Source organism: Hylobates moloch, unplaced genomic scaffold, assembly GCF_009828535.3.
Source record: "Hylobates moloch isolate HMO894 unplaced genomic scaffold, HMol_V3 SCAFFOLD_13, whole genome shotgun sequence".
NCBI lineage: Eukaryota > Metazoa > Chordata > Mammalia > Primates > Hylobatidae > Hylobates > Hylobates moloch.
This window is the reverse complement of record NW_026652288.1, coordinates 71,208,301-71,234,408: the sequence shown is the minus strand read 5'-3', so window position 1 is coordinate 71,234,408 and position 26,108 is coordinate 71,208,301. Positions and strand designations below refer to the sequence as shown.

General features: G+C 39.4%; 1 protein-coding gene across 3 annotated transcripts; it reads left to right on the top strand.

The window, feature by feature from the left end:
• Positions 1 to 16: 16 nt before the first annotated feature.
• On the top strand, positions 17 to 26,108 carry SLC33A1 (solute carrier family 33 member 1). Of its 3 annotated transcripts, XM_032173918.2 has the most exons (7): positions 17 to 1,217; positions 9,718 to 9,908; positions 17,610 to 17,794; positions 18,099 to 18,216; positions 21,742 to 21,957; positions 23,259 to 23,454; positions 24,809 to 26,108. In XM_032173918.2, exons 1-6 carry the CDS (start codon positions 443 to 445, stop codon positions 23,424 to 23,426), a joined length of 1,653 nt encoding a protein of 550 aa, XP_032029809.1. In that variant the 5' UTR covers positions 17 to 442; the 3' UTR covers positions 23,427 to 23,454; positions 24,809 to 26,108. The 3 variants fall into 3 exon arrangements, with proteins under 3 accessions (XP_032029809.1, XP_032029808.1, XP_032029811.1); XM_032173917.2 differs by lacking the exon at positions 24,809 to 26,108 and having other exon boundaries at positions 27 to 1,217; positions 23,259 to 24,302; XM_032173920.2 differs by lacking the exons at positions 9,718 to 9,908; positions 18,099 to 18,216; positions 24,809 to 26,108 and having other exon boundaries at positions 27 to 1,217; positions 23,259 to 24,302.

The window sequence follows — 26,108 nt, the reverse complement described above, 5'->3', positions numbered from 1 at the left end:
CGAGGCAGGAAGTTATATGCTTTTTCTGGAGTCCTGTAGAGAAAGTGCTCTCTGTCGCATTGGTAGCGGCAAGAGCTGGAGGTGTTGGGTCGGGAGACCGGCCGTTCCCGCCGCAGGTAGGAGCCGGTTTCCATCCCGGCACCACGGCTCACACCTCCAGCCTCGAGCCCGGCGCTACTGCCTGGGGGTCTCCTTCAGGCTCTTTGACGCCGTTCCAGGGGGCACCTATCCAGGCATCCTCTGGGCCGCTAGCCAGAGGACTGGCTCCCGGCTTCAGCACTCCGGGCTGCAGTAAGAAGTGCCCTTATCTCTCTGAGCCCTGCCACCATCCCGTGAACCACCGAAACCCTGGTCCAGCGCGACAGCCTTGGACCTGGGACTGGACGGATCCAAAACGCTCAGCCCCGGACCCCCACAGACGGGGCTCTGCATCGTCTCTGATATGTCACCCACCATCTCCCACAAGGACAGCAGCCGGCAACGGCGGCCAGGAAATTTCAGTCACTCTCTGGATATGAAGAGCGGTCCCCTACCGCCAGGCGGTTGGGATGACGGTCATTTGGACTCAGCGGGCCGGGAAGGGGACAGAGAAGCTCTTCTGGGGGATACCGGCACTGGCGACTTCTTAAAAGCCCCACGGAGCTTCCGGGCCGAACTAAGCAGCATTTTGCTGCTACTCTTTCTTTACGTGCTTCAGGGTATTCCCTTGGGCTTGGCGGGAAGCATCCCACTCATTTTGCAAAGCAAAAATGTTAGCTATACAGACCAAGCTTTCTTCAGTTTTGTCTTTTGGCCCTTCAGTCTCAAATTACTCTGGGCCCCGTTGGTTGATGCGGTCTACGTTAAGAACTTCGGTCGTCGCAAATCTTGGCTTGTCCCGACACAGTATATACTAGGACTCTTCATGATCTATTTATCCACTCAGGTGGACCGTTTGCTTGGGAATACCGATGGCAGAACACCCGACGTGATTGCTCTCACTGTGGCATTCTTTTTGTTTGAATTCTTGGCCGCCACTCAGGACATTGCTGTCGATGGTTGGGCGTTAACTATGTTATCCAGGGAAAATGTGGGTTATGCTTCTACTTGCAATTCGGTGGGCCAAACAGCGGGTTACTTTTTGGGCAATGTTTTGTTTTTGGCCCTTGAATCTGCCGACTTTTGTAACAAATATTTGCGGTTTCAGCCTCAACCCAGAGGAATCGTTACTCTTTCAGGTAGTGTATTTAAGCTATTATGGTGTTAGGTTTATTTATCCTTTTGAAAGAGTGTGTGACGTTGGAGGGAAGCTCATTAATTTACTGGAAATCATTGTATGGGAGATAACTCAAGGTAAGTTTTCTGTTTCGTCCAAATGAGCTTCTTTGAAATATTAAAGCCAAAATGAATGATATTAGGGCAATCAGATGATCACTATGCAGTTAACAGGGAGAGGCAACCCATCAAATAACACAGCCGAGTCCAGGGATTCATGCTACTTGCTTAATACACAAATGCACATTTTTAAAAAGTGTAGCTCATATGGTTCACATTTTTCCTTTTGTCTTGTTGGTTTTAGGTTTCTAGCTCTATACTTTCTAATCCATTTCTACCCCTACCGTTGTACCCAGAATCCAGCCTTCTAGTGAATGGAACAAGGTTTCTTCGTTCATACATTGAGTCAGCTAAGGGACGGGATTCTAAGGCCTCTTATGAATAAGGCAGAGTTCTGCACTCAAGAAATAGGGAAGATGAACATTTTAGGAGAGTTCAGAGTTGCCAGTTAGTAACTGCCTTTGGGAGTCAGGCTTCACATTGCAGATAACATTTGACTTTGTTCTTGAATAAGATTCCACGAGGCCAGGAAATGGCACACCAGAATGCACAACACAAAGTGAAGGTGCACTGAGGCAGGAAAGTACAAAAAAGTACAGGACATTGTCTAAATTGTGGAACTGGGTTTGGGAAGTCATGCTGAGAAAGGCTGTGACTAAATTAGTAAGATTTTCTTTAATTACTATGGGAAAAGAGTTTAAAGTTTGTCCTGTAAGTAATGGAGGGTAAGTTCTAAGAAATTTCCCCGTTCTCTGCATGAGTAAAACACATGTAAGTTTTTCTCTTTTTTCTTCTTTTTTTTAATTGAGATGGTTGGGGGTACTGGGGGGTGTCTCACTATGTTGGCCAGGCTGGTCTCGAACTCCTGGCCTCAGGTGATCCTCCCCCTCCTCGGCCTCGCAAAGTACTGGGAATTACAAGTGTGAACCACCCCACCTGGCCTAAGCTTTTTTATTTCGTTTTCTTTTTTTTTTTTTTAACTTTTGTTAACAGCTAGAAAACAAGTACAATGACCAATGTCAGGAATGACAATGTCGGGAATATAGTGGAATTCTTCATTCTGTCAGTGACGATGAATTTAGGGGATTCTGTTTTGAAATTTAAGCAGCTAAACTTCTCAGCTTCTGTGCTACCTTGGAAATTCACAGCAGGGTAAATGTCCAGGGCTGTGGGTAGTGGTAGGAGGTGTCACAACTATACTAATCTCTTGCAATCTTATTCATTCTCACACACATCTAACCTTATGTACACCTCCTCAAACTGCTAGTGAGTGAGCCACTATTACTGGTGAAATGATGGTGATAGTACTTTTTCCTCAGTTGTTTGGCTGAGAGATAATTGCTTTGCACCCAGGTAGATTGGTCTCAGTGTTCCACTCCTGCTTTACGAATAATTCACTGCTGGCCAGTCGCAGTGGCTCACATCCGTAATCCCAGCACTTTGGGAGGCTGAGGCGGGAGGATCACTTGAGGTCAGGAGTTTTTGAGACAGAGTTTCGCTCTTTTTGCCCAGGCTGGAGTGCAGCGGCGCACTCTTGGCTCACCGAAACCTCCGCCTCCAGGATTCAAGCTATTCTGCTGCCTCAGCCTCCCTAGTAGCTGGGATTACAAGCATGTGCCACCATGTCTGGCTAATTTTTGTATTTTTGCTAGAGATGGGGTTTCACCATGTTGGCCAGGCTGGTCTTGAACTCCTGACCTCAAGTGATCTGCCCACCTAGGCTTCCCAAAGTGCTGGGATTACAGGTGTGAGCCACTGCGCCTGGCCGTGACTTGTTATTTTGAATTGCTTTTTTTTTTTTTTCCTGTGGAGTTTGAACTTTGTTCTGCAGTAGATTCTAAAACTAGCTTACTTTTTAATTCAGCTGTTTATATCCATAGTGGATTGCTATTTCTGGTTCAACCATTTTAGTTGAAAGTTAGAATTCCTATAGTTTCATTCTCCTTTTTATGACTGAACATACCACATTTATAACATTGTTCTTTCTGGAACTTATTAATAGGATAATTAAGAAAAACCAGTGGTTTTGAAAAAGTTATATATCACAGGAAGAATTATATGACAGAAATATAATTGCTTAGGTGATTAAAGAGGAGCTAAACACTGAGGCAATGTTTAGAAAATCCGAGTAGTAAAAGGAAGCATAATTGTTTTTTGTTTTTTTAATTCTAAAATAAGTTCTGGCCAGGTGCAGTGACTCACACCTGTAATCCTAGCACTTTGGGAGGCTGAGGTGGGCAGATTGCTTGAGCTCAGAAGTTCAAGACCACTCTGGGCAATATGGCGAAACCCTATCTCTACTAAAAATACAAAAAATTAGCTGGGTGTGGTGGCGCATACCTGTGATCCCAGCTACTCAGGAGGCTGAGGCACTAGAATCACGAACTGGGGAGGTGGAGGCTGCAGTGAGCCGAGATCACACCACTGCACTCCAGCCTGGGTGACAGAGCAAGACTCCATCTCCAAAAATATAAATAAATAAAAAATAAATAAAATACTATCTGTAATTAACAGTTTTGATTGTTACAGATAAGTGGAGACAGAATATATTGGGTAGATAGATAATGTAAATGAGTCATCTGAGTTGGAGGGGACAGAGATAATTTGAGAAATCCATGCCCCTCTAAAGGTGAGGAGCATCAACTCTAATTGTAGTTTTGTGACAATAGGATCCCAAGATCCCAAGATTGCTAAATCTTTTTTTTTTTTTTGAGACGGAGTCTCGCTTTGTGGCCCAGGCTGGAGTGCAGTGGCACAATCTCTGCTCACTGCAAGCTCCACCTCCAGGGTTCACACCATTTTCCTGCCTCAGCCTCCCAAGTAGCTGGGACTACAGGTGCCCACCACCACGCCCTGCTAATTTTTTGTATTTTTAGTAGAGACAGGGTTTCACCATGTTAGCCAGGATGGTCTCGATCTCCTGACCTTGTGATCCGCCCGCCTTGGCCTCCCAAAGTGCTTGGATTACAGGTGTGAGCCACCGCGCCTGGCAAGATTGGTAGATCTTAGGAGTATTCAAGAGAAACTAGAAATTCCTTTATTTCCTAACTTTAAAAACATTTCTTAGGCTCATATAAAAACATGTCTTTAGCTGGGCACAGTGGCACCCATCTGTAGAGTGGCATGCATCTGTAGTTCCAGCCACTTGACAGGCTGAGATGGGAAGATCATTTCAGGCCAGGAGTTCGAGGCTGCAGTGCATTATAATAGTGTCTGTGACTAACCACTGCACTGCAGCCTGGGCAACGTAGCAAGACCCATCTTTAAAAAAACATCTGTCTAATCCATCATCTGTCTATCTGCCATCTATCTAATCTATGTCTTCAGGCCAGATCTAGCCTGTAAACTGGTAATTGAGGCCCTCTGCTCTAGCAGCAGGAGTAACATTTAGAAGTGATTGGAATAGGGAGCAGCATATTTGGGTTTAGGAGCAGGGAGCAAGATGGTCTAATGACAGAAAAGAGAGCTAAAGATATTAGAGTTTATAAATCAGTTTGTTTATAAATAGGCATGCACATACAGGAATAAATGAGAGAAAGTGTTGCTTTGAAAAAGTTGATGCTATAAGTATGAATCTAACCAAACTAATGACAATAAAAACGGTATTTGTAAGACATTGATGCTTTAAATTAGAAAGAGAGCAGGACCATTAATTCCTGCCTGATGACCAATTTCTTTGTCCTGCTTTCAGAACACATAATTTATATGACTTAAAATGCCTGTTAGAATTTGGAAAAGACTAATTGACCAATTTCTAGATAGACCAGGTATTCTTATATAGGCTATAATACACTCTTTAGTATTCATGTCTAGGCTTAAAATGTTACCCACCTTCTCAGAAAGACAAACTATTCCTTTTTTATTTTTTTGAGACAGCGTCTTGCCCTGTCACCCAGGCCGAAGTGTAGTGGTGCAATCTTGGCTCACTGCAACCTCTGCCTCCTGGGTTCAAGTGATTCTCATGCCTCAGATTCCCAAGTAGCTGGGATTACAGGCACGTGCCACCATGCCTGGTTACTTTTCGTATTTTTAGTAGAGACAGGGTTTCACTATGTTGGCCAGGCTGGTCTTGAACTCCTGACCTCAAGTGATCCACCTGCCTTGGACTCCCAAAGTGCTGGGATTACAGGCGTGAGCCACCGTGCCCAGCCTATTTATTCTCATTAAAGTAATCTCCCTATAATTTATTGAATAAAATGAATTCTTTAGGAAGACACACCAAGTTTGTTTATCCTGAGCATTTGAATTTCCTTTGGCATATCACCATATGGGGAGATGGAGGTGAGAAGGGGGAATACAAGTAGCCAGTTTAAAGAAGTGTGGGAGCTAGGCGTGGTGGCTCATGCCTGTAATCCCAGCAGTTTGGGAGGCCAAGGTGGGTGGATCACCTGAGGTCGGGAATTCAAGACTAGCCTGACCAACGTGGAGAAACCCCGTCTCTACTAAAAATACAAAAATTAGCTGGGGTGGTGGTGCATGCCTGTAATCCCAGCTACTTGGGAGGCTGAGGCAGGAGGATCACTTGAACCCAGGAGGCGGAGGTTGCGGTGAGCCGAGATTGCGCCGTTGCACTCCAGCCTGGGGAAAAAGAGCGAAACTCTGTCTCAAAAAAAAAAGTGTGGGAAAGTATCTATGTTCCAGACCTCATGGTTGGAGCTAAAATATGAACCTTTTTTCTCAGCAGTGTCCAGCTGATAGAAAAGAGAGCTTACTTGCTGTGGGTGTATCTGAATATCTGGATGATATAATGGAAAACATTTCTTGCTTTAGAACTAGACTGGAGTTTGAATGCCATTTCTGGCACTTTCTGGCTTGTGATTCTGTTTCCTTGTATATAAAGTAGGAGTAATAATGCCTATCTTGGAAAGTGATTTTGGGATTTAAATGAGATGTCCTCTGTTTTTCCCAGATCTTATAACAGACACTCAGGTGCTAGCTATTGTACCTTTATTGGTTACTAATAAATTGTTACATGCTCTTAATTTCTGCATTCATGAAAGCACTGGACAAGATCTTGCAGCCGCTTTAGAATATTTAGTCTGTTTTTTAGGCCTTTACTCGAAAATCATGTTTATGAACCTTGAACATCAGCTTTGATACCTTGATCATACATTTATATACCATGTATGCTTAAATTTATAAAATACACAAATCAAAATTAACCAAAATATTAATAATGAAGTATTTCCATATTTTTGATAATAATGATAAAATACATAAATCAAAATTAACCAAAATGTTAATAATGAAATATTTCCATGTTTTTGGTAATAATGTTTCTTTATGGTTGTTGGCATAACAGGCTATGGATGTCTCTAGCATCAAAGCAATGTTAATAAGTCTAACAAGACTACTGGCTATCATTTATTAACACTGGTCTGATTTGTGATAATTGTGTTCATAAAACTTCTTGATATATTTCCTGGCCTCTCTGAGCTATTGGCTTTTTCATTCTTCTGCATGTGTGAGATATGGAAACCCTTTGAATGAGGGCTTTGTGACTGACCCATTGTCACTACTTCCTTCTTTTTATGTATTTTCTCCTCAAAGCACAAAGAAATTAGAAATGTCCTTGTCTGGGTACAGTGGCTCAAACCTGTAATCTCAACACTTTGGGAGGCTGAGGCAAGAGGATCACTTGAGCCTAGGAGGTCAAGGCTGCAGTGAGCCAAGTTTGCCCCACTGCACTGCAGCTTGGGTGACAGAGTGAGACCCTGTCTCAAAAAAAGAAAGAAATAATCTTATCTGCAAACATTGCTGAAACCTGCTTAGTTTCTTCTTCTTTTTTCTCTTGGTATGGTATCAAGGAATTTAAATTTTAGATGGACTGTGTTTATTAAAATTGGTAGACTATGCTAAACAAATTTACAATCTTTTGCTTAGAAAAATGGAACTCTTTAAGTCTTATATAATTGGAAAACTTTTACTTTTCACTTAATATTAATTGGAATTTTGGTGACAGTGAAAATTATTTTTTTTCAGGGCTTGTTAAACAACTGTTTTAAAACAAATGAACAAAACTCTGCTCAATGAGAATAATATTGTACGTGAAACAGTAAACAAGTCATTATTCGTCTCATTTTGCAGATGGAATTAAGAATGCAAAAATAGTGGACATGCCAAGTGAATGCTGTTATTAATATGTAAAATTCTTTGATTAAACATTTATTACTCAAACTAAAAAAAAAAAGAGGACATTAGCCTCACTTACAAGGATAATGTTATTAATACATTGTTGTTCATTCCTTTTGAACCAGATTCCAAAATGCTAGAAATTATGTTAAGATGTTATTTTATGCTGGGCACGGTAGCTCACACCTGTGATCCCGGCTCTTTGGGAGGCCAAGGCAGACAGATCATTTGAGGTCAGGAGTTCAAGACCAGCCTGGCTAACATGGTGAAACCCCATCTCTACTGAAAATACAAAAATTAGCTGGGTATGGTGGCACACACGCCTGTAATCTCAGCTACTACAGAGGCCGAGGCAGGAGAATTGCTTGAACCCGAGAGGTGGAGGTTGCAGTGAGCTGAGATCGTGCCACTGCACACCAGCCTGGCAAGAGTGAGAGTCCGTCTCAAAAAAAAAAAATTTGTATATACACCTTTATGTAGGCAGTGTAAAATTATGAAAAAATGTAAGACTCAACTTCAGGAGGTTGAGATTCAAGTTCTGCCTCCACCTCTGCCTCTTAGTGATTTTACCTTTGGTAAAGATTTAAGTATTCTGAGTTTCTTTTCCTCATCTGTATATAGTAATAACACATGCTTAGCCTATCCTGTTTGCTATGAGAATCAAATGAGATAACATATAAGAAAGGAATATTTAAATACCAAGGTGAAATTGATCTAAACAAATAATGCTGTATTTCTCCCTCATAAGTGAGGTTCAAACTGTAGTGATCACCTTCAGTGAGCACAGCAGCAAGAGCAAGATTCAATCTAAGGAAAAACCCTGACTGAAGAATATTCTAATTGTTTTTGAGGAGAGGTGACTAGGGTCCTTGATCAGTTGTGCCACATACACCATAAAATAAAAAGTAAAAACATCTAAAATGGAGCACAAGTCTAGAATATTTGAGCTATAATGCAAGGATTTTCTAGCCAAATCTTCTTCTACAGATGAAGAAACTGAGACAGGGTTATCTCATAAGTTTTCTAGTGGCAAACTAAAATGCAATTCTCAGGGTGGTTAATGAGATACAAGTTTTGAAATTAGTTGTACTTACAAGGTGTGAAAGCACAATTTTACCACTGACTTAGAATGTAACTTGGACAGCTTGACTTCCCTAAACCTTAGTTTGTTCACCTGTAAATTTGGGCTGGTCAAGTAAAGGATCTACTGGGTTGTTGAAGTAAAGGAGTTCATACATGTAAAATGCTTAGCATATTTTTGTCATGTGGTATGCACTCAATAAATTATACCTCCATTATTACTATTATTTTTAGCTGTTTAGCAGAATCTTCCAGACCATTATTCGCTCCCTCCACTAAGTTTGTTCAAGGTGATAGCTAATGGCTCAACTGTCTTTCACTGAAACAACCCAGACAGTACTCTTAATGTGTCCTCATTCTGCACCTACGAGTGTGAGCAAATGCCTTTTGTATCATAGTATTGAGATGAGAAGGTTATTCTTAAACAGATTGAGAGCGTTAGAAAGTTTAAAAATACAAGGTAGAAAATCTGATGTAAATAATCACCTGTTGTCAAATTTAATAAAGAACTGAAAAGGCTTGGGTATATAAGAAATATAACTGATGGACCTTAGGGGATATGAAAATCATTTCCCACCCCTAGCACTTTCCTTGAATAAAGTGACATGATAGGCTTTTGTTCATTCAACTCAGTTGTACACTAAATGTAATGCCCGCCACCCCCTGCCTTTTTTGTTGTTGTTGTCACTGTCTCTTTTGGGTCTCTACGTTTAAGAGTCAGGACTTTTTTGTTCATTTGCTGTGCCTGGTACAATGCCTTGAATATAATAAAGAGGTACCTAAATGTTGACTTTTTTGTTGTTGTTTTTTTAGCCAAGGTCTCACTCTATCGCCCATGCTGGAGTGTGGTGGTACAATCACAGCTCACTGCAGCCTCCACTTCCTGGGCTCAGGTAGTCCTCAGCCTCCCAGGTAGCTGGGACTATAGATGTGCACCACCAAGCCTGGCTAATTTCTTAATTTTTGTAGAGATAGGATCCCACTATGTTGCCCAGGCTGGTCTTGAATTTCTGGATTCAAGTAATCCTCCCACCTTGGCCTCCCAAAGTGCTAGGATTACAGGCACGAGTCCCTGTACTTGGCTAATTTTTTAAATAACATTTTAATTGAAAGTTATTGTATATAGAATTATTTAGTATCAATGAAATTATGTCATTTTAAAAATTAATTATAGATTTAAAACATTTTCAGATTTCCTTTTTTTCTGGGGAACTGTATTTTTAATAACAACAACATTGGTTGCCCTTCTGAGAAAAGAAAACAAAGAAGTATCAGTAGTAAAAGAAGAAACACAAGGGATCACAGATACTTACAAGCTGCTTTTTGCAATTATAAAAATGCCAGCAGTTCTGACATTTTGCCTTCTGATTCTAACTGCAAAGGTAAGAGATTTATAAATCAAATTTATCATTTTCTTATAAATATCAATATCATGGAATACTTTCAATGCCTTTTTCATATCACAGGTCCCTTTCCACTACCGTTAGAATTTAACAATGAAAAACAATATTTTCTGTTTATTAAATGTATTTGAAAAGATATAATGATATCAACTTTAATTTTAAAGTAAGCTAAATGTCTTGGAGTATTGTAAAGAATTATGTCCATTTGGAGAACTGTTAGTAAATGTGAACCTGAATGATATTAATGCTTGGAATGGAGATTAATATCTTTAAAAATCAAAGCTCTGTCTTCTTATAATGAGTATACATTTAATGTTGGAGTAATACAATTATTTACTTAGAGTGTGATGTAAAAAGATATAGGGCCAGGCATGGTGGCTCACGCCTGTAATCCCAGCACTTTGGGAGGCCGAGGCAGGTGGATTACCTGAGGTCAGGAGTTCAAGACCAGCCTGGCTAACACGGTGAAACCTTGTCTCTACTAAAAATACAAAAATCAGCCGGGCATGGTGGCATGTGCCTGTAGTCCCAGCTACTTGGGAGACTGAGGCAGGAGAATCACTTGAACGCAGTGAGCCGAGATTGCACCATGGCACTCTAGCTGGAGCGACAGAGTGAGACTGTCTCAAAATAAAAAAAAAAAAAATAAATAAATAAATATAGAATTATATGAGTATTAGAAGTCGATTTTTAAAAAATTGATTGAATTATTTAAGTACTGAAAGGAAAATTATACCATAAGAGAAACGGGGATTACTGGTGACTTTTATTCTATATTAGGGTGTCTCAATTTTATAGTTCTAAAAATATTTTTGCGCGGTGGCTCACGCTTGTAATCCCAGCACTTTGGGAGGCCGAGGCGGGCGGATCACGAGGTCAGGAGATCGAGACCACGGTGAAACCCCGTCTCTACTAAAAATACAAAAAATTAGCCGGGCGTGGTGGCGGGCGCCTGTAGTCCCAGCTACTCGGAGAGGCTGAGGCAGGAGAATGGCGTGAACCCGGGAGGCGGAGCTTGCAGTGAGCCGAGATTGCGCCACTGCACTCCAGCCTGGGCGACAGAGCGAGACTCCGTCTCAAAAAAAAAAAAAAAAAAAAAAAAAATTTTAACATGTTAGGCTAGAATAAAGCTAAGTATATTTTGTTACAGTGAACTGTTGCTAGTGTTGGAGTTAATATTTTTAAAATCTACAATCTTACAGGATTTTCATTTTATATACTTAAATCTATGTATATAAACACTTTACACCTATCTTTTGACAGCTTTGAAGGAACCATTAGCCTCATTGTTTTCATTTTAAATAGTGAGTGTTTTTTCCTCTTAATGATAGAAAGAAGGCCAGATGTGCTGGCTCATGCCTGTGATCCCAGCACTTTGGGAAGCCAAGGCAGGAGGATCTTTTGAGCTCAGGAGTTCAAGACCAGCCTGAATACGGCGAAACAAAAAATTAAAAAAATTATCTGGGTGTGGTGGCACGTCCCTGGAGTGCTAGCTACTTGGGAAGCTGAAGTAGGAAGATAGCTTGAGCCTGGGAGGTGGAGTTTGCAGTGAGCCATGATTATGCCTCTGCACTCCAGCCTGGGCAACAAGAGTGAAACTCCATCTCAAAATAAATACAAAAAAATTAGCTGGGCATGGTGGTGCACACTGTGGTCCCAGCTGCCCGGGAGACTGAGGCAGGAGAATCACTTGAACCCGGGAGGCAGAGGTTGCAGTGAGCCGAGATCGCGCACTGCACTCCAGCCTGGGTGACAGAGTGAGACTCCATCCCAAAAATAAATTAATTAATTAATTTAAAAAAACAGTATTGACCTTCTTGGTATATTTCCTCTGAACCTCCCTTTTTTCCCTACATATGTGTGTGTGCATGTGTGTGTGTATACATACACTTCATATATTTATTTATTCATATACTTTATTTTATTTTATTTTATTTTGAGACTGAGTCTCACTCTGTTGCCTACCCTGGAGTACAGTGGCACGATCTCCACTCACTGCAACCTCTGCCTCCCTTGCTCAAACAATTCTGCCTCAGCCTCCCTAGTAGCTGGGATTACAGACACACGCCATCATACCCAGCTAAGTTTTGTATTCTTAGAAGAGACGGGGTTTCACTATGTTGGCCAGGCTGGTCTCAAACTCCTGACCTCAAGTGATCCACCTGCCTAGACTCCCAAAGTGCTGGGATTACAGGTATGAGCCACCGTGCCTGGCCTATTTACTCATTTACTTTAAAAGTAGAATTGAATCATACTGCATATTATTTTTTATCTTCTCTTTGTGTTATACCAAACATTTCTATAGCATTACATATTTGAAAACATACTTGTTAGTAGCTACATGATATAGTGTGTAAATTTAAATTTACCATAATCTACTCATTTTTCTGTTGTATATTTTGCTTATGTTTTTAAATTATAAAAACGCACTAGCAAATATTTTTGTGCATAAGTCTGTGATTTTCTGGATATTTCCTTCCAGTAGACCTTTTTTTTTTTTTTTTTTTTTGAGACAGGGTCTCGCTTTGTTGCCCAGGCTAGAGTGAAATGGTTAATTTTTTTTTTTTTTTTTTTTTTGAGGCAGAGTTTCACTCGTTTCCCAGGCTGGAGTGCAATGGCGTGATCTCGGCTCACCGCAACCTCTGCCTCCTGGATTCAAGTGATTCTCCTGCCTCAGCCTTCCGAGTAGCTGGGACTACAGGCATGCACCACCATGCCTGGCTAATTATTTTTATTTTTAATAGAGGCAGGGTTTCTCCACGTTGGTCAGGCTGGTGTCAATCTCCCGACTTCAGGTGATCTGCCCGTCTCGGCCTTCCAAAGTGCTGAGATTACAGGTGTGAGCCACCACACCTGGCTAATTTTTGTATTTTTAGTAGAGACAGGGTTTTACCATTTTGGTCAGGCTGGTCTCGATCTCCTGAGCTCAGGCAGTCTGCCCGTCTCAGCCTCCCAAAGTGCTGGGATTATAGGCGTGAGCCACCGCACCTGACCCACCCAGGTAATTTTTAAATTTTCTGTAGAGAGGGGGGTCTCATTTTGCTACACAGGCTGGCCAGTAGTTTTTTTTTTAAGATTTTTTTTTGAGATGGATTTTTGCTCTTGTTGCCCAGGCTGGAGTGCAATGGTGTGATCTCAGCTCACCACAACCTCTGCCTCCTGGGTTCAAGAGATTCTCCTGCCTCAGCCTCCTGAGTAGCTGGGATTACAGGTATGCACCACCATGACCGGCTAATTTTGTATTTTTAGTAGGGACAGGGTTTCTCCATGTTTGTCAGGCTAGTCTCAAACTCCCAACCTCAGGTGATCTGCCCACCTCGGCCTTCCAAAGTGCTGGGATTACAGGTGTGAGCCACTGTGCCTGGCCAACCTGTAGATTATTAAGCAGGCAATTAGTGGGTCAATGAATGTAATATGATTGCTGAATTGCTTTTCAAAAAGTTATACTAATTTATACTGTCTCCAGCAATATGTAAGAAGGTACTTAAATTACAAAGTCTATAATACTGTTTTCTTCTTTTAAACTTCCCCCCAATAACATCTCTCCTAACTTTTAATACTACAGATTAATTTTCTTTCCTTTTGAACTATATATTAATGGACTATACAATATATATTTTTATGTTTGATGCATGTGTTCTTTTGCTCAATATTATATTTGTGGAATTTATCCATTTTTTATAGCAATAGTTTATCTCATTACTGTATAGTATTCCATTGTATGAATATGCCACAATTTATCCATTCTATCAACAGGTTTTTAGAGCTATTATGAGTAGTGTTTCTACAAACATTCACATGTGTGACTTTTGGTGAAGATAGGTGCACATTTCTGATTGGTAAATATATAGGAATAGAATTGCTGGTTCGTAGAAGATGCATAGTATTATGTACTGCCAAATAGTTTTCCAAAGTGGTTGTTCCAATTTTCCCTGCCACCAGCAGTGTAAGAGAGTTCTGATTTCAAGGAGTTTCACATGCTTGAAAACACATATATTATCTTTTTTTTTGAGACGGAGTCTCGCTCTGTCCCCCCGCCCCCGCCCCTGCCGGAGTGCAGTGCGCAATCTCGGCTCACTGCAAGCTGTGCCTCCTGGGTTCACACCATTCTCCTGCCTTAGCCTCCCGAGTAGCTGGGACTACAGGTGCCCACTACCACGCCCAGCTAATTTTGTATATTTTTAGTAGAGATGGGGTTTCACCTAGCCAGGATGGTCTCAATCTCCTGACTTCGTGATCCACCCGCCTTGGCCTCCCAAAGTGCTAGGATTACAGGCGTGAGCCACTGCGCCCGGCATATATTATCTTTTTAATTTTAGCCTTTCTGGTGGTTGTGTAATGGCCTCTTGTTATTGCCATAATTTGAATTTCCCTAATGACAAAAGAACTTTAGAATCTTTTCATGTGATTATTGACTATTTGAATATCCAAAGTTGCTCTTTTCTTTAAATTTGTAAAGTTTTCGTTTCTGTTTAGATTTTGTTGTTTGAGATGAGGTCTCTGTCACCTAGGCTGGAGTGCAGTGGCACCATCACAGTTCGTTGCAGCCCTGACCTCCTGGGCTCAAGTGATCCTCCCACCTCAGTCACCCAAGTACAGGCATGTGTCACCACCATGCCCAGTGAATTAAAAAAAAATGTTTCGTAGAGAAGAGTTCTTACTATGATGCCCAGACTGGTCTTGAGCTTCTGGGCTGAAGCAATCCTCCCGCCTCATCCTCCCAAAATGCTGTGCTTACAGGCTTGAGCCACTATGCCAGACCAAACTTTTTAAAATATGTTTTGGATTTGAGTCTTTTATTAGATATGTATATTACAAATATCTCCTACTATATAACTTTTAAGACTTTTAACTTTTAACATTTTAAGAGTAAACAAAGTCAATTTGTATGTCTTATTTTTACAAAGAGAATGAGTAAAATGTAAGTGAAATTATTTTCTGGACTTAAGTGAAATATATGTTACCTTTAATTTTTTTATGGTAAAATTTTCTTTGGCTCTATTCCAAGAAGTTACAGTGTATACTATTTATAATTTCTTTCTTCTTTATTTTATTTTATTTTTTTTTAAGACGGAGTCTCACTCTGTCACCAGGTTGGAGTGTGGTGGCGCGATCTCAGCTCACTGCAACCTCCACCTCCCCGGTTCAAGCGATTCTCCTGCCTCAGCCTCCTGAGTAGCTGGGACTACAGGCGTGTACCACCACACCCGGCTAGTTTTTGTATTTTTAGTAGAGATGGGGTTTCACCATGTTGGCCAGGATGGTCTCAAATCTCCTGACCTCATGATCCACCCACCTTGGCCTCCCAAAGTGCTGGAATTACAGGCATGAGCCACCGAGCCCAGCCTTATAATTTCTTTTTTTAAAAAAATGTTTGTGTGATATTGAAGTGGCCTCGTGGTCTAGGGTAGCTGAGGTTTGTTGTCTCACAGCCACAGAGATCAAGGATGTGGACACACAAAGAGTGAGGTTAACAGCAGAAGTTTAGTAGGCGAGAGAAAGAGAATAGCTCTGTGCTACAGAGAGGTGTACTGGAAAAATGTGTTGCCAGATCTGTGGTGAAATCAAGGGGTTTTTTAGATGAGCTAGTGGGGAGGTGGTGTCTGATTTAAATAGGGCATGAAAAACTGGTAAGGTCCAGGTGTGCCATTTACATAGGGCATGAATTTCTGGCAGCCCCCACACTAATTTTTTATTATGCAGGTGGGTTCTCTGCCTGAGCTGCAACATGTTGCCCATTTTTTTACTGTATACATGCTAACAAAAAAGAGAAGGTGGAGCTTTCATAGTGGACATGCCTGGCTCCCAGGTAGCCCTTTTCTGTTGGTGCAGCTGCTGGCATTCCCCCATTCAAGCTTCCAGCTAGCTTATCTATGTTTGCAACTCAAGTTTTTCAGGCTGCTCTTTGTTAGAAAAGAAATGATTTTGGGGCTGCTTTTTGTTAGAAGGGAAGGTCTGCCAGGGTCTCTTTTGCCCTCACTATCTGCCTAAATAATTTCTTTCTGCCTACTGTATTGATATAATTTCATACTTTTTGAAAATGTATTAGAACTCCTTTATATCCTTTATCCAGATTATCTAATTATTAACATTTAGCTCCACTTTCCTTATTCTGTAGATTTTCTCTTTCTATGTATATCCGTTACATATGTCTTCTGAAATACTTTAGAGTAATTTGTACACATTATGCACTTTTATCCATAAGTACCTTAAGTATGTATTTCCTTTTTTTTTTTTTTTTTGAGACGGAGTCTCGCTCTGTCACCCAGGCTGGAGTGCAGTGGCACAATCTCGGCTCACTGCAAGCTCCGCCTCCCGGGTTCACGCCATTCTCCTGCCTCAGCCTCTCCAAGTAGCCGGGACTACAGGCGCCTGCCACCACGCCCGGCTAATTTTTTTTTGTATTTTTAGTAGAGACGGGGTTTCACCGTGGTCTGGATCTCCTGACCTCGTGATCTGCCCGCCTCGGCCTCCCAAAGTGCTGGGATTACAAATGTGAGCCACCGTTCCCGGCAGTAACTAGTTCGTCTCCCCGTCGGGGAATCGAACCCCGGTCTCCTGCGTGACAGGCGTGTATTTCCTAAGAACAAGTTTTCTGCTTACAAAACCATAACTCAATATTGGGAAATTTCAAATTGATATAATATTATTATCTAATTATAGTCCATATCCAAATTTTACACAGTAACAGTCCTTATAACTTTAATTTTTTTCTTGTTGGGGATCTAATCTAGGATCACACATTGCATTCAGTTGGTATGACCTTTCACTGTCCTTAATATCCTTGACAATTTTGAAGAATACAACCCAGTTATTCTGTAGAATGGGCTTCTATTCTAGTTACATTTCTCTCATGTTTCTTCTTGTTTGGGTTGAGGTTATTCAGGTATATAAGACAGGAAGATCAAAGAAGTAATGTTTTGATGTCTGCAGGGAATTGATGTCTGCAGGGAATTATATTGAAAGCCATATCATGTCTCTTTATCCCTTTAACTGTTGTTTTTAACTTTAATTGCTTTGCTAATCTATTGTAAAAGTACTATTTTTCCTTTTGTAATTAAAAACTGACTCATGGGGAGATACTTTGAGGCTATCTAAATAATCTTAATTTAATTCTTACTCTTTTTTGTGCTGTTTTTAAGAATTAGTCTAACTATACTTTATCCCTCTCATTTTATTCAATCTCTCAGATATGTTTTCTCAGAATTACTTTTGAATCATTAGATGAACTTAGGAAATTTTATTATGGTCAGTCAGAAATCATTAAAAATGTATATATATATGGCAGTTATGCTTCATTTTAACGATATTTATTTGGGTCAATTAAAGGCTTAAGTTCTTTTAAACCTAAAACTTACAAATCAGTAAATTTGGATTTTTGACCCTGTTTACTATAACAGATTGGACTTTTTGAAGTGGAAATTTAGTTGTATTTATAGCCATCTACAATCCCTACCAGTACTGAATTTTCAGTTGTTTTCACTTAATATTATTAGAAAACCATAAAGCAAAATGTACCTCGTATAACTTGATTGTTGTACCAGGTATAATGGTATGATGCTCACTTGTAACTGTCATGGGTCAGTAATAAAATTGAGATTCTTGAAGAACTTACATATGCATGGAGGAAAATATTTCATAAGTCACGAATTAAAATACTTTTTTGTTTTTATATTGCAGATTGGTTTTTCAGCAGCAGATGCTGTAACAGGACTGAAATTGGTAGAAGAGGGAGTACCCAAAGAACATTTAGCCTTATTGGCAGTTCCAATGGTTCCTTTGCAGATAATACTGCCTCTGATTATCAGCAAATACACTGCAGGTCCCCAGCCATTAAACACATTTTACAAAGCCATGCCCTACAGGTAAAAATGAAATAAAACCTTACCTTAAGAAATAAAACCTTACCTTAAGAAATAAAACCTTAAGAAAGGGTAAAATGAGGAACATTCATCAATATCACTAACATCTGAGTGTAGAATTATATATATGGAAAAAGGTTTGAAAAGCATCTTTTTGCAATATTATTTATATGCACTTTTATCTTTTTAACCTCCTAACAGGTTTAGATACAGCTTCTTTCATATGGTAGGCACACGGATTTCTGTTTTTGTTGTTGTTGTTATTTAAGCTAAAATGGAAGTCAACTCAATGTTTCTTTCTCTATAGATTATTGCTTGGGTTAGAATATGCCCTACTGGTTTGGTGGACTCCTAAAGTAGAACATCAAGGGGGATTCCCTATATATTACTATATCATAGTCCTGCTGAGTTATGCTTTACATCAGGTAAGCTTGCTGTAGTTTTCTCAGGAAATAAACTGTTCTGTGTAAAATAAAGAAGACAGCCTTCTGTAATTGCCTTAAAATAATGATAATAAATTTTAAGATTTAAGCATGAATCTGACACTGAAGAAATTATTGATGGTGGGCTTTAAACTTTATGACTTTTCACTTAATGATTCTGTTCATAGAAAGAGACTTTCTTTTTTTTTCCCCCCAAGATGAAGTCTTGCTCTGTCACCCAGGCTGAGTGCAGTGGTGCAGTGTCGGCTCACTGCAACCTCCACCTCCCAGGTTCAAGCGATTCTCCTGCCTCAGCCTCCTGAGTAGCTAGGATTACAGGCATGTGCCACCATGCCTGGCTAATTTTTGTATTTTTAGTAGAGATAGGGTTCCACCATATTGGCCAGGCTGGTTTTGACTCTTGACCTTGTGATCCACCTGCCTCAGCCTCCCAAAGTGCTGGGAATGCAGGTGTGAGTCACTGCGCCTGGCTGAAAGAGACTTTCTTACTCATTCATTCGTTTAAAAAAAAATTATTCAACAAGTATTTGTTACATTTTAGAATTGATTCCAAAGCCAGCAAATTCTACTCTTGCTAAGTATTTCTCAGTTTATCCCTAGGTTTCAGTTCATTCTTTCTTGAATTCCTAATATCTTTTCTTTCTGAAAGTATTGAGAAATAGTAGAGGTCCTAGTTTCTGGCTTAACTTCTGCTTCTTTTTTTTTTTTTTTTTTTTGAGACAGAGTCTGGCTTGGTTGCCCACTGCCTATGTCTAGCTAATTATCTGTGTTTTTAGTAGAGACAGAGTTTCACCACATTGGCTAGGCTGGTCTTGAATTTCTGACCTCAAGTGATCTGCCCACTTCGGCCTCCCAAAGTGCTGGGATTACAGGTGTGAGCCACCATGCCCGGCCCTGGCTTAGCTTCTATGTTGAAAGTTATGACTTACTCTTTATGATTTTGGAAGCTGTGTCAAGCTGCTTTTGCTTTCTTTGTTAAATATGTTTGTAATCCCTAAAAGAAGGAATCCCCACTTTGCTCTAGCCTAAGCTGCTGTTGCAGAATGAGATTTTTTTTTTTTTTTTGAGACAGAGTTTCGTTCTTGTTGCCCAGGCTGGAGTGCAATGGCACAATCTCGGCTCACCGCAACCTCCACCTCCAGGGTTCAAGCAATTGTCCTGCCTCAGCCTCCAAGTAGCTGGGATTACAGGCATGCGCCACCATGTCCGGCTCATTTTGTATTTTTTTTAGTAGAGACGGGGTTTCTCCATGTTGGTTAGGCTGGTCTAGAACTCCCAACCTCAGGTGATCCACTGGCCTCAGCCTCCCAGAGTGCTGGGATTACAGGCATGAGCCACTGCGCATGGCCCAGAATTAGATTTTTTTTGTTCTGGGTGCAAGTGATTCAAGTAAATGGCAAAGGCCCAGAAGTAACCTTTGGGACTTAACTGCAGTTGTTGGTAATGCATATTTCTGAGTCACTTTGGATTTTTCTAGCTTATATCATTTGAAAGTTATATTTGCTAATGTATGAATTAATTTTTAACTGAAACCTAAAAATATGACTACCAGGTAATCTCAGTAGTTTTGTTCATACAGTAAATCATTTAGGAGAAATCCATAGTGGATCATGTCTGACTATAAATTCTATGCTTATAAAATTATTGAGGCCAAACTGTCAAATATAAATTTTTTTTCTGTTTTGCACATGCTTAGTTAAGGCTAGATATGTAATAGAAGGTTAAAGAAGTACTTTAACTAGTCAATGCTTCAGTATTTCTGTCAGTATGTTGTAGCCCAAAAAGTATTTATTTAGCTTTGGATTTCATTTGAGAATTTCCTGAAGTGTAGTCACTGAAATTCAGATAACCAGATGCTTTATGGGGGAAAAAAGGTACAAGGCCAAGTAAATTCAAGAAATGATGTATGACATAAGCCTTCTGTAATAAGGCTTAATGATTCCTTCAACAAATTTTTTTTTTTTTTTTTTTTTTTTTTTTGAGACAGAGTCTCACTCTGTTGCCCAGGCTGGAGTGCAGTGGCACGATCTCGGCTCACTGTGATACCTCCGCCTCCCGGGTTCAAGTGATTCTCCTGCCTCAGCCTCCCAAGTAGCTGGGATTACAGGTGAGCACCACCACACCTGGCTAATTTTTGTATTTTTAGTAGAGACGGGGTTTCACCACATTGGCCAGGCTGGTCTTGAACTCCTGACCTCAGGTGATCCACCCGCCTCGGCCTCCCAAAGTGCTGGGATTATAGGCATGAGCCACCACACCCAGCTTCTTCAACAAATATTAAATGTACACCTATTCCCTGCCAGAAACCATTCTGAGTACTGAAATATAACTGAATAAATCATGCCCAAATCCCTGCCCTCAAGGAGTTTATGTTGTAAAGATTTCAAAAGGCATACAATGAAAGGAACCTTTTCAATTTTGTGTAAGTTAATGTCTTTCAGTCTTATTTGACTTTGGAACTCCTTTTTCTGTAAACACCCCTAAAAACAGTATTCAAAGGAATACCATTATGGAAACACAGTTTGTTTCCATCTTTCTAAATTAAAGGTTAATTCTTGCCTTTTAAATACTTTTTGCCTCTTAAGGATGTTTTTCTCCAGTTTGTCACATAAATTTTGAAATACTTTTCTTGTGTATATATAGGAGAAAAATATATATATATTCCTATTTCTTTAAATATTTGAGTATTTATATGTGTAATAATGCATACATATAAATATGTATATATACACATGCAATATATGATATATATATTTAGGTACAGTACAAATAATGAGGTTTTGCATTTTGCTGTATGCATTATGTATCCTTTAATGCCACCTCATCTTACATTTTCTCTATGGAGTCTTTCTTGACTACTTGTGGTAGAATTAATCTCTCATTTATATTTATGCTCCAGTAACACAATGTGTGCACTTCTATTTACAATACTTCCTGCATTTGTAATTATTTATTCCCTATTTTCCAGCCTAGAATAAATTCTTCATTGTCACAGAGGGACCAAGGTCACATCTTTGTATTGCTGTGATCTTTTTTTTTTTTTTGAGATAGAGTCTCCCTCTGTCGCCCAGGCTGGAGTGCAGTGGCGCAATCTCGGCTCACTGCAAGCTCCGTCTCCCAGGTTCACGCCATTCTCCTGCCTCAGCCTCCTGTTGCTGGGACTACAGACGCCTGCCACCACGTCTAGCTAATTTTTTTTTGTATTTTTTATTAGAGACGGGGGATTCACTGTGTTAGCCAGGATGGTCTTGATCTCCTGACCTCGTGATCTGCCCGCCTCGGCCTCCCAAAGTGCTGGGATTACAGGCGTGAGCCACCGCGCCTGGCCTGTATTGCTGTGATCTTAAAGTCTGGCCTATAGTAGGTGCTTGATAAGTATTTGTTGAATTGAGTTCAGTAAATATCATGAAAATTAATTTTCAGGTTTATAATTTTGATGTTCTTAATTTGGACTGTAGCTTTATAAGCTTTATAATCATACTAAAGATGTTTTACATTTTTCCGTAGGTTACAGTGTACAGCATGTATGTTTCTATAATGGCTTTCAATGCAAAAGTTAGTGATCCACTTATTGGAGGAACATACATGACCCTTTTAAATACTGTGTCCAATCTGGGAGGAAACTGGCCTTCTACAGTAGCTCTTTGGCTTGTAGATCCCCTCACAGTAAAAGAGTGTGTAGGAGCATCAAACCAGAATTGTCAAACACTTGATGCTGTTGAGGTAAGTATGTTTTAATTTTAGATAACATTAAGCTAATACTAAGATACTAATATCTTTGTTTTGCCTCTAGAAGTACTATATCTTTTTTAAAAATCATGTCTGTCCATCGGTTCTGGTATAGAAATCTACATATATTTTTTCTTTCACATCAAGGCTGAGATCGTAATTATTCAAATCAGCAAGACTAGTTCCCTTAAAGGCGTTTCTCAGTAAAGGAGAGGTGATCTCTCTTTCCCCCACCTTGACGATCACTGTCCTACACAGCAGGCACTATATAAATGCATAATTAATAGCTTAAGTTTTGTAGTGATAGAAAAAGGGAATGTCCATTGGCTATTCCTGTAACAGTTATAACTAAACCTCAATAGTGAGTGGTTTGTTGATAAATTCTTTCAAAGTGACATTAGTCTACTTCTAGAGTAGATGGACTGGAAATTTCTTCACATTTCCGAATGTGAAAGCTGCATCGTGAAAATAGATATTCGGGCCAGGTGCAGTGGCTCACGCCTGTATTCTTAGCACTTTGGGAGGCCGAGGCGGGTGGATTGCCTGAGCTCAGGAGTTTGACACCAGCCTGGGCAACACGGTGAAACCCCATCTCTACTAAAATACAAAAAATTAGCCGGGCGTGGTGGTGTGTGCCTGTAGTCCCAACTACTCAGGAGGCTGAGGCAGGAGAATAGCTAGAACTGGGAGGCGGAGGTTGCAGTAAGCTGAGATCACGCCACTGTACTCCAGGCTGGGTCACAGAACGAGACTCTGTCTCTAAAACAAAAAAAAATATTCGGCTGGGTGTGGTGGCTCACACCTGTAATTCTAGCATTTTGAGAGGCTGAAGCAGGCAGATTGCTTGAGCCCAAGAGTTCAAGACCACCCTGGGCCACATGGTGAAACACCATCTCTACAAAAAATATAGAAATTAATGGGGCATGGTGGTGCACGCCTGTGATCTTAGCTACTCAGAAGGCTGAGGTGGGAGGATTGCTTGAGCCCAGGAGCCGGAGATTGCAGTGAGCCATTATCACACCACTGCATTCCAGCCGGGGCCACAGTGAGACCCTGTCTCAAAAAAGAAAATGAGTATTGTTTACAGCAAGAACTGAAAATTGTTTTTAATCCTGTTAGTAGCATTAGAGAGATTAAGATACATTAACATATTTTGTCATTGGAATTCAGTGAAATACTGAAATGTTTTAAGAAAAATATATTTTGATTAATTCTTTATAAAGTAGAAGCATGTTAGTTGCTAAATACTTTTATTTTGAAATTGTGGATTATTTATTATAGTTTTATTTTTACAGCTTTGCAAAAAACTGGGTGGCTCATGTGTTACAGCGCTGGATGGTTATTATGTGGAGTCCATTATTTGTGTTTTCATTGGATTTGGTTGGTGGTTCTTTCTTGGTCCAAAATTTAAAAAGTTACAGGATGAAGGATCATCTTCATGGAAATGCAAAAGGAGCAATTAATATATACACTACTGGACATTCTAGAAAGGTAATTGTAGTTTAGTTTTAATTCAGAGAGCAACGATAATCAGTGCACAGGGGTATAAAATATTATTTTAAACAGCGAAATTAATAATATAAAATGCCAAATGGTTGAAAAAATAGAAACCTTTCTGCATATTTGATCATTTTTTTTTTGCCTTGTCGATGTATTTAAAATTTACTTAAGGTCAGGAAATTCTAGAACAACTTTTATGGCCTTGTTATTTGATTTATATCTTTTAAATTTACTGACCAAAGCATGTTTTAAGCTGCAATGCAGTAGTCATGGGTGGTAACCATGTAGTCAGGTATTGTTATTAGTACCTATCACTGCTGAGCTGTATTTAAAATTTTGGTACAATATATAAAATGAAGAAGAGCTTGATATTCAGGTACTAACCACAACTAGTCTGACATTGTTGGCAGTTAAAATCTTATTTTGAATTGTAAATTAGTTAAATTTTATGTGGAATTTGCTGAGAAGAGAATATAGACTACTGAAATGTCATTTTAGTTATTTTTCTTATGACCACATTGTACAAATGAATCTGTGTTAAAAAGACTATTTTAAATGTATTTCCTGCTTTTGTAAGCATTAAAGATTTATAAGAAAATTATTTGAACTATTTTTTATAAAATGAAAGTTATGATTTTTAAACTTATTGATTCCTCTTGCCCCTACCCCCTCTTTTTGGAAGGTATTTTGATTCCTTATAAACTTTTACCCTAAGCTTACATGTGTTTTCTGTCACAAGTGCTTCATGGCACACAGGCAGCCAATGGAGGGGATCAAATTCAGTGTTGTATGTATGTTTATGGCAACGTTTTGAAAATAAAAATTAAATGTTTTTCTTCAAGTAGTTTTTTTTTAATTGCTGAGAGAAAAAAACAGTAAAGCTTTCTGATTAAGTAAAATTTAAATGGGCAGTACCATAATTTAAAAAACTAATACTTTAAAGAGAGAGACAAAGATACTTTGTGCCTTCGACAAATTAATAGTGGAAAAATGTTTCTTAATTAAGCACTTTACTAGTGAAAAAGATCTCACAATTTATGCCAAATCAGGTACTGTATTTTCATGTCTTAACAAATAACCTTTTGTTTGAATACTATAGTTTTCAGTGGACAGTTGCTATTCCAAGAAAATTAAGCTTTTCAGTACTTTAGCAATTCCCAGCATATTATATACACCCAGTGATAAGGTTGTTTGCATGTTTTGTGTTATATATTACTCTGACTCTTTAGAGATTATATAAATCCTTCAAAAGTTAGAGCAAACAAGATAGTACATTTTGAGTCTTAATTTTATCATTGTGGAAAAATGTGTACTAACTCATGATTTTGTCAATTTTATAACATAGGTTGAATTTTAGAGTGGGGTTTTTATAAGTAATGGAGGATAAAATGGGTGGGAGAAAATGGCACACAGCACCTGAAGAAAGATGGGGCAGTGACCTCTAGAACTCATGCATTGCCATTGGAAAGCCTGTGTTGGGCATCGATGTCAGATCCTGAAGAATCACCTGGAAAAAATCCCATCCTAGAGGCAAGGAGGCTACACCAAACCATACACTACAGTACTTTGTCACATGGTTGTCCATTATAATGTATTATAGTCTAAATGATTACTCGAATAAAGAAAAAAACCCACTTAACTCTTACATATGAAATGTGTTTTGACTTTTAATTTTTGGATTAAGAAACTCAGATTGCCATAATAACCTTTTATTTCTTCCCGTGTATATTATTACAAATTATATATACTTTCAAACATAGTTTTTTGGTTTTTTTTGTTTTGTTTTGTTTTTTTATTGAGACAGAGTCTCGCTTTGTTGCCCAGGCTGGAGTACAGTGGTGCAATCTCGGCTCACTGCAACCTCCACCTCCTGGGTTCAAGTGATTCTCCTGCCTCAGCCTCCTGAGTAGCTGGGACTACAGGTACACACCACCACACTCGGCTAATTTTTGTATTTTTAGTAGAGATGGGGTTTCATCATGTTGGCCAGGCTGGTCTCAAACTCCTGACCTCAAGTGATCCACCTGCCTCAGCCTCCCAAAGTGCTGGAATTACAGGCATGAGCCACTGCGCCCAGCCTTCACACATAGTTTTAATGTCAGTACATCTTTAATGACTTGAAGTTTTAAAACATTTTAAGCCTTTAAGGTGAAAGCCATTAATTAATTTGCTCTAGAAATAAACACAAAAAATTATAGTTAATTTGAATACATGTTTGTAATGCATGCCAAAATAACTTGTTAATAGCTATGGGCAACTGTGTTGCATACATTGACCACTAATGGCATTTAAAAATGATCTACCTAAATCTGAGGATCTGTTTATTATAAATCTTTAGTACTAAAAAATACCACCCTGTTTTTATATGTGGGTGTTTTTCTTGATTGATTGATCCTGATAAATTAAGCAGTATCTTCAGGTATGGACTTTCAACTCCTCCAGTTAATGCATCATATGTTTACTGGCTAATATTAGATTGAACATTTTTCTCTCTATGTCAGTATCTCCATATGCACATTGGTTGCCGCATATGTACATCTGAGTTTGAAAAGTTCTTCTGAGATTACCTAAAAGTAACACCACAGATTCCTTCCATTGTAAATACTTTGTTTTATTTTATTATTATTTTTTAGAGATATGGTCTC

Coding starts and splice junctions, on each gene's coding strand:
- SLC33A1 (XM_032173918.2), top strand. CDS start 443: ATGTCACCCACCATCTCCCACAAGGACAGCAGCCGGCAACGGCGGCCA. Junction 9,909..17,609: donor TTCTGATTCTAACTGCAAAG/GTAAGAGATTTA, acceptor TTTATATTGCAG/ATTGGTTTTTCAGCAGCAGA. Junction 17,795..18,098: donor TACAAAGCCATGCCCTACAG/GTAAAAATGAAA, acceptor CTTTCTCTATAG/ATTATTGCTTGGGTTAGAAT.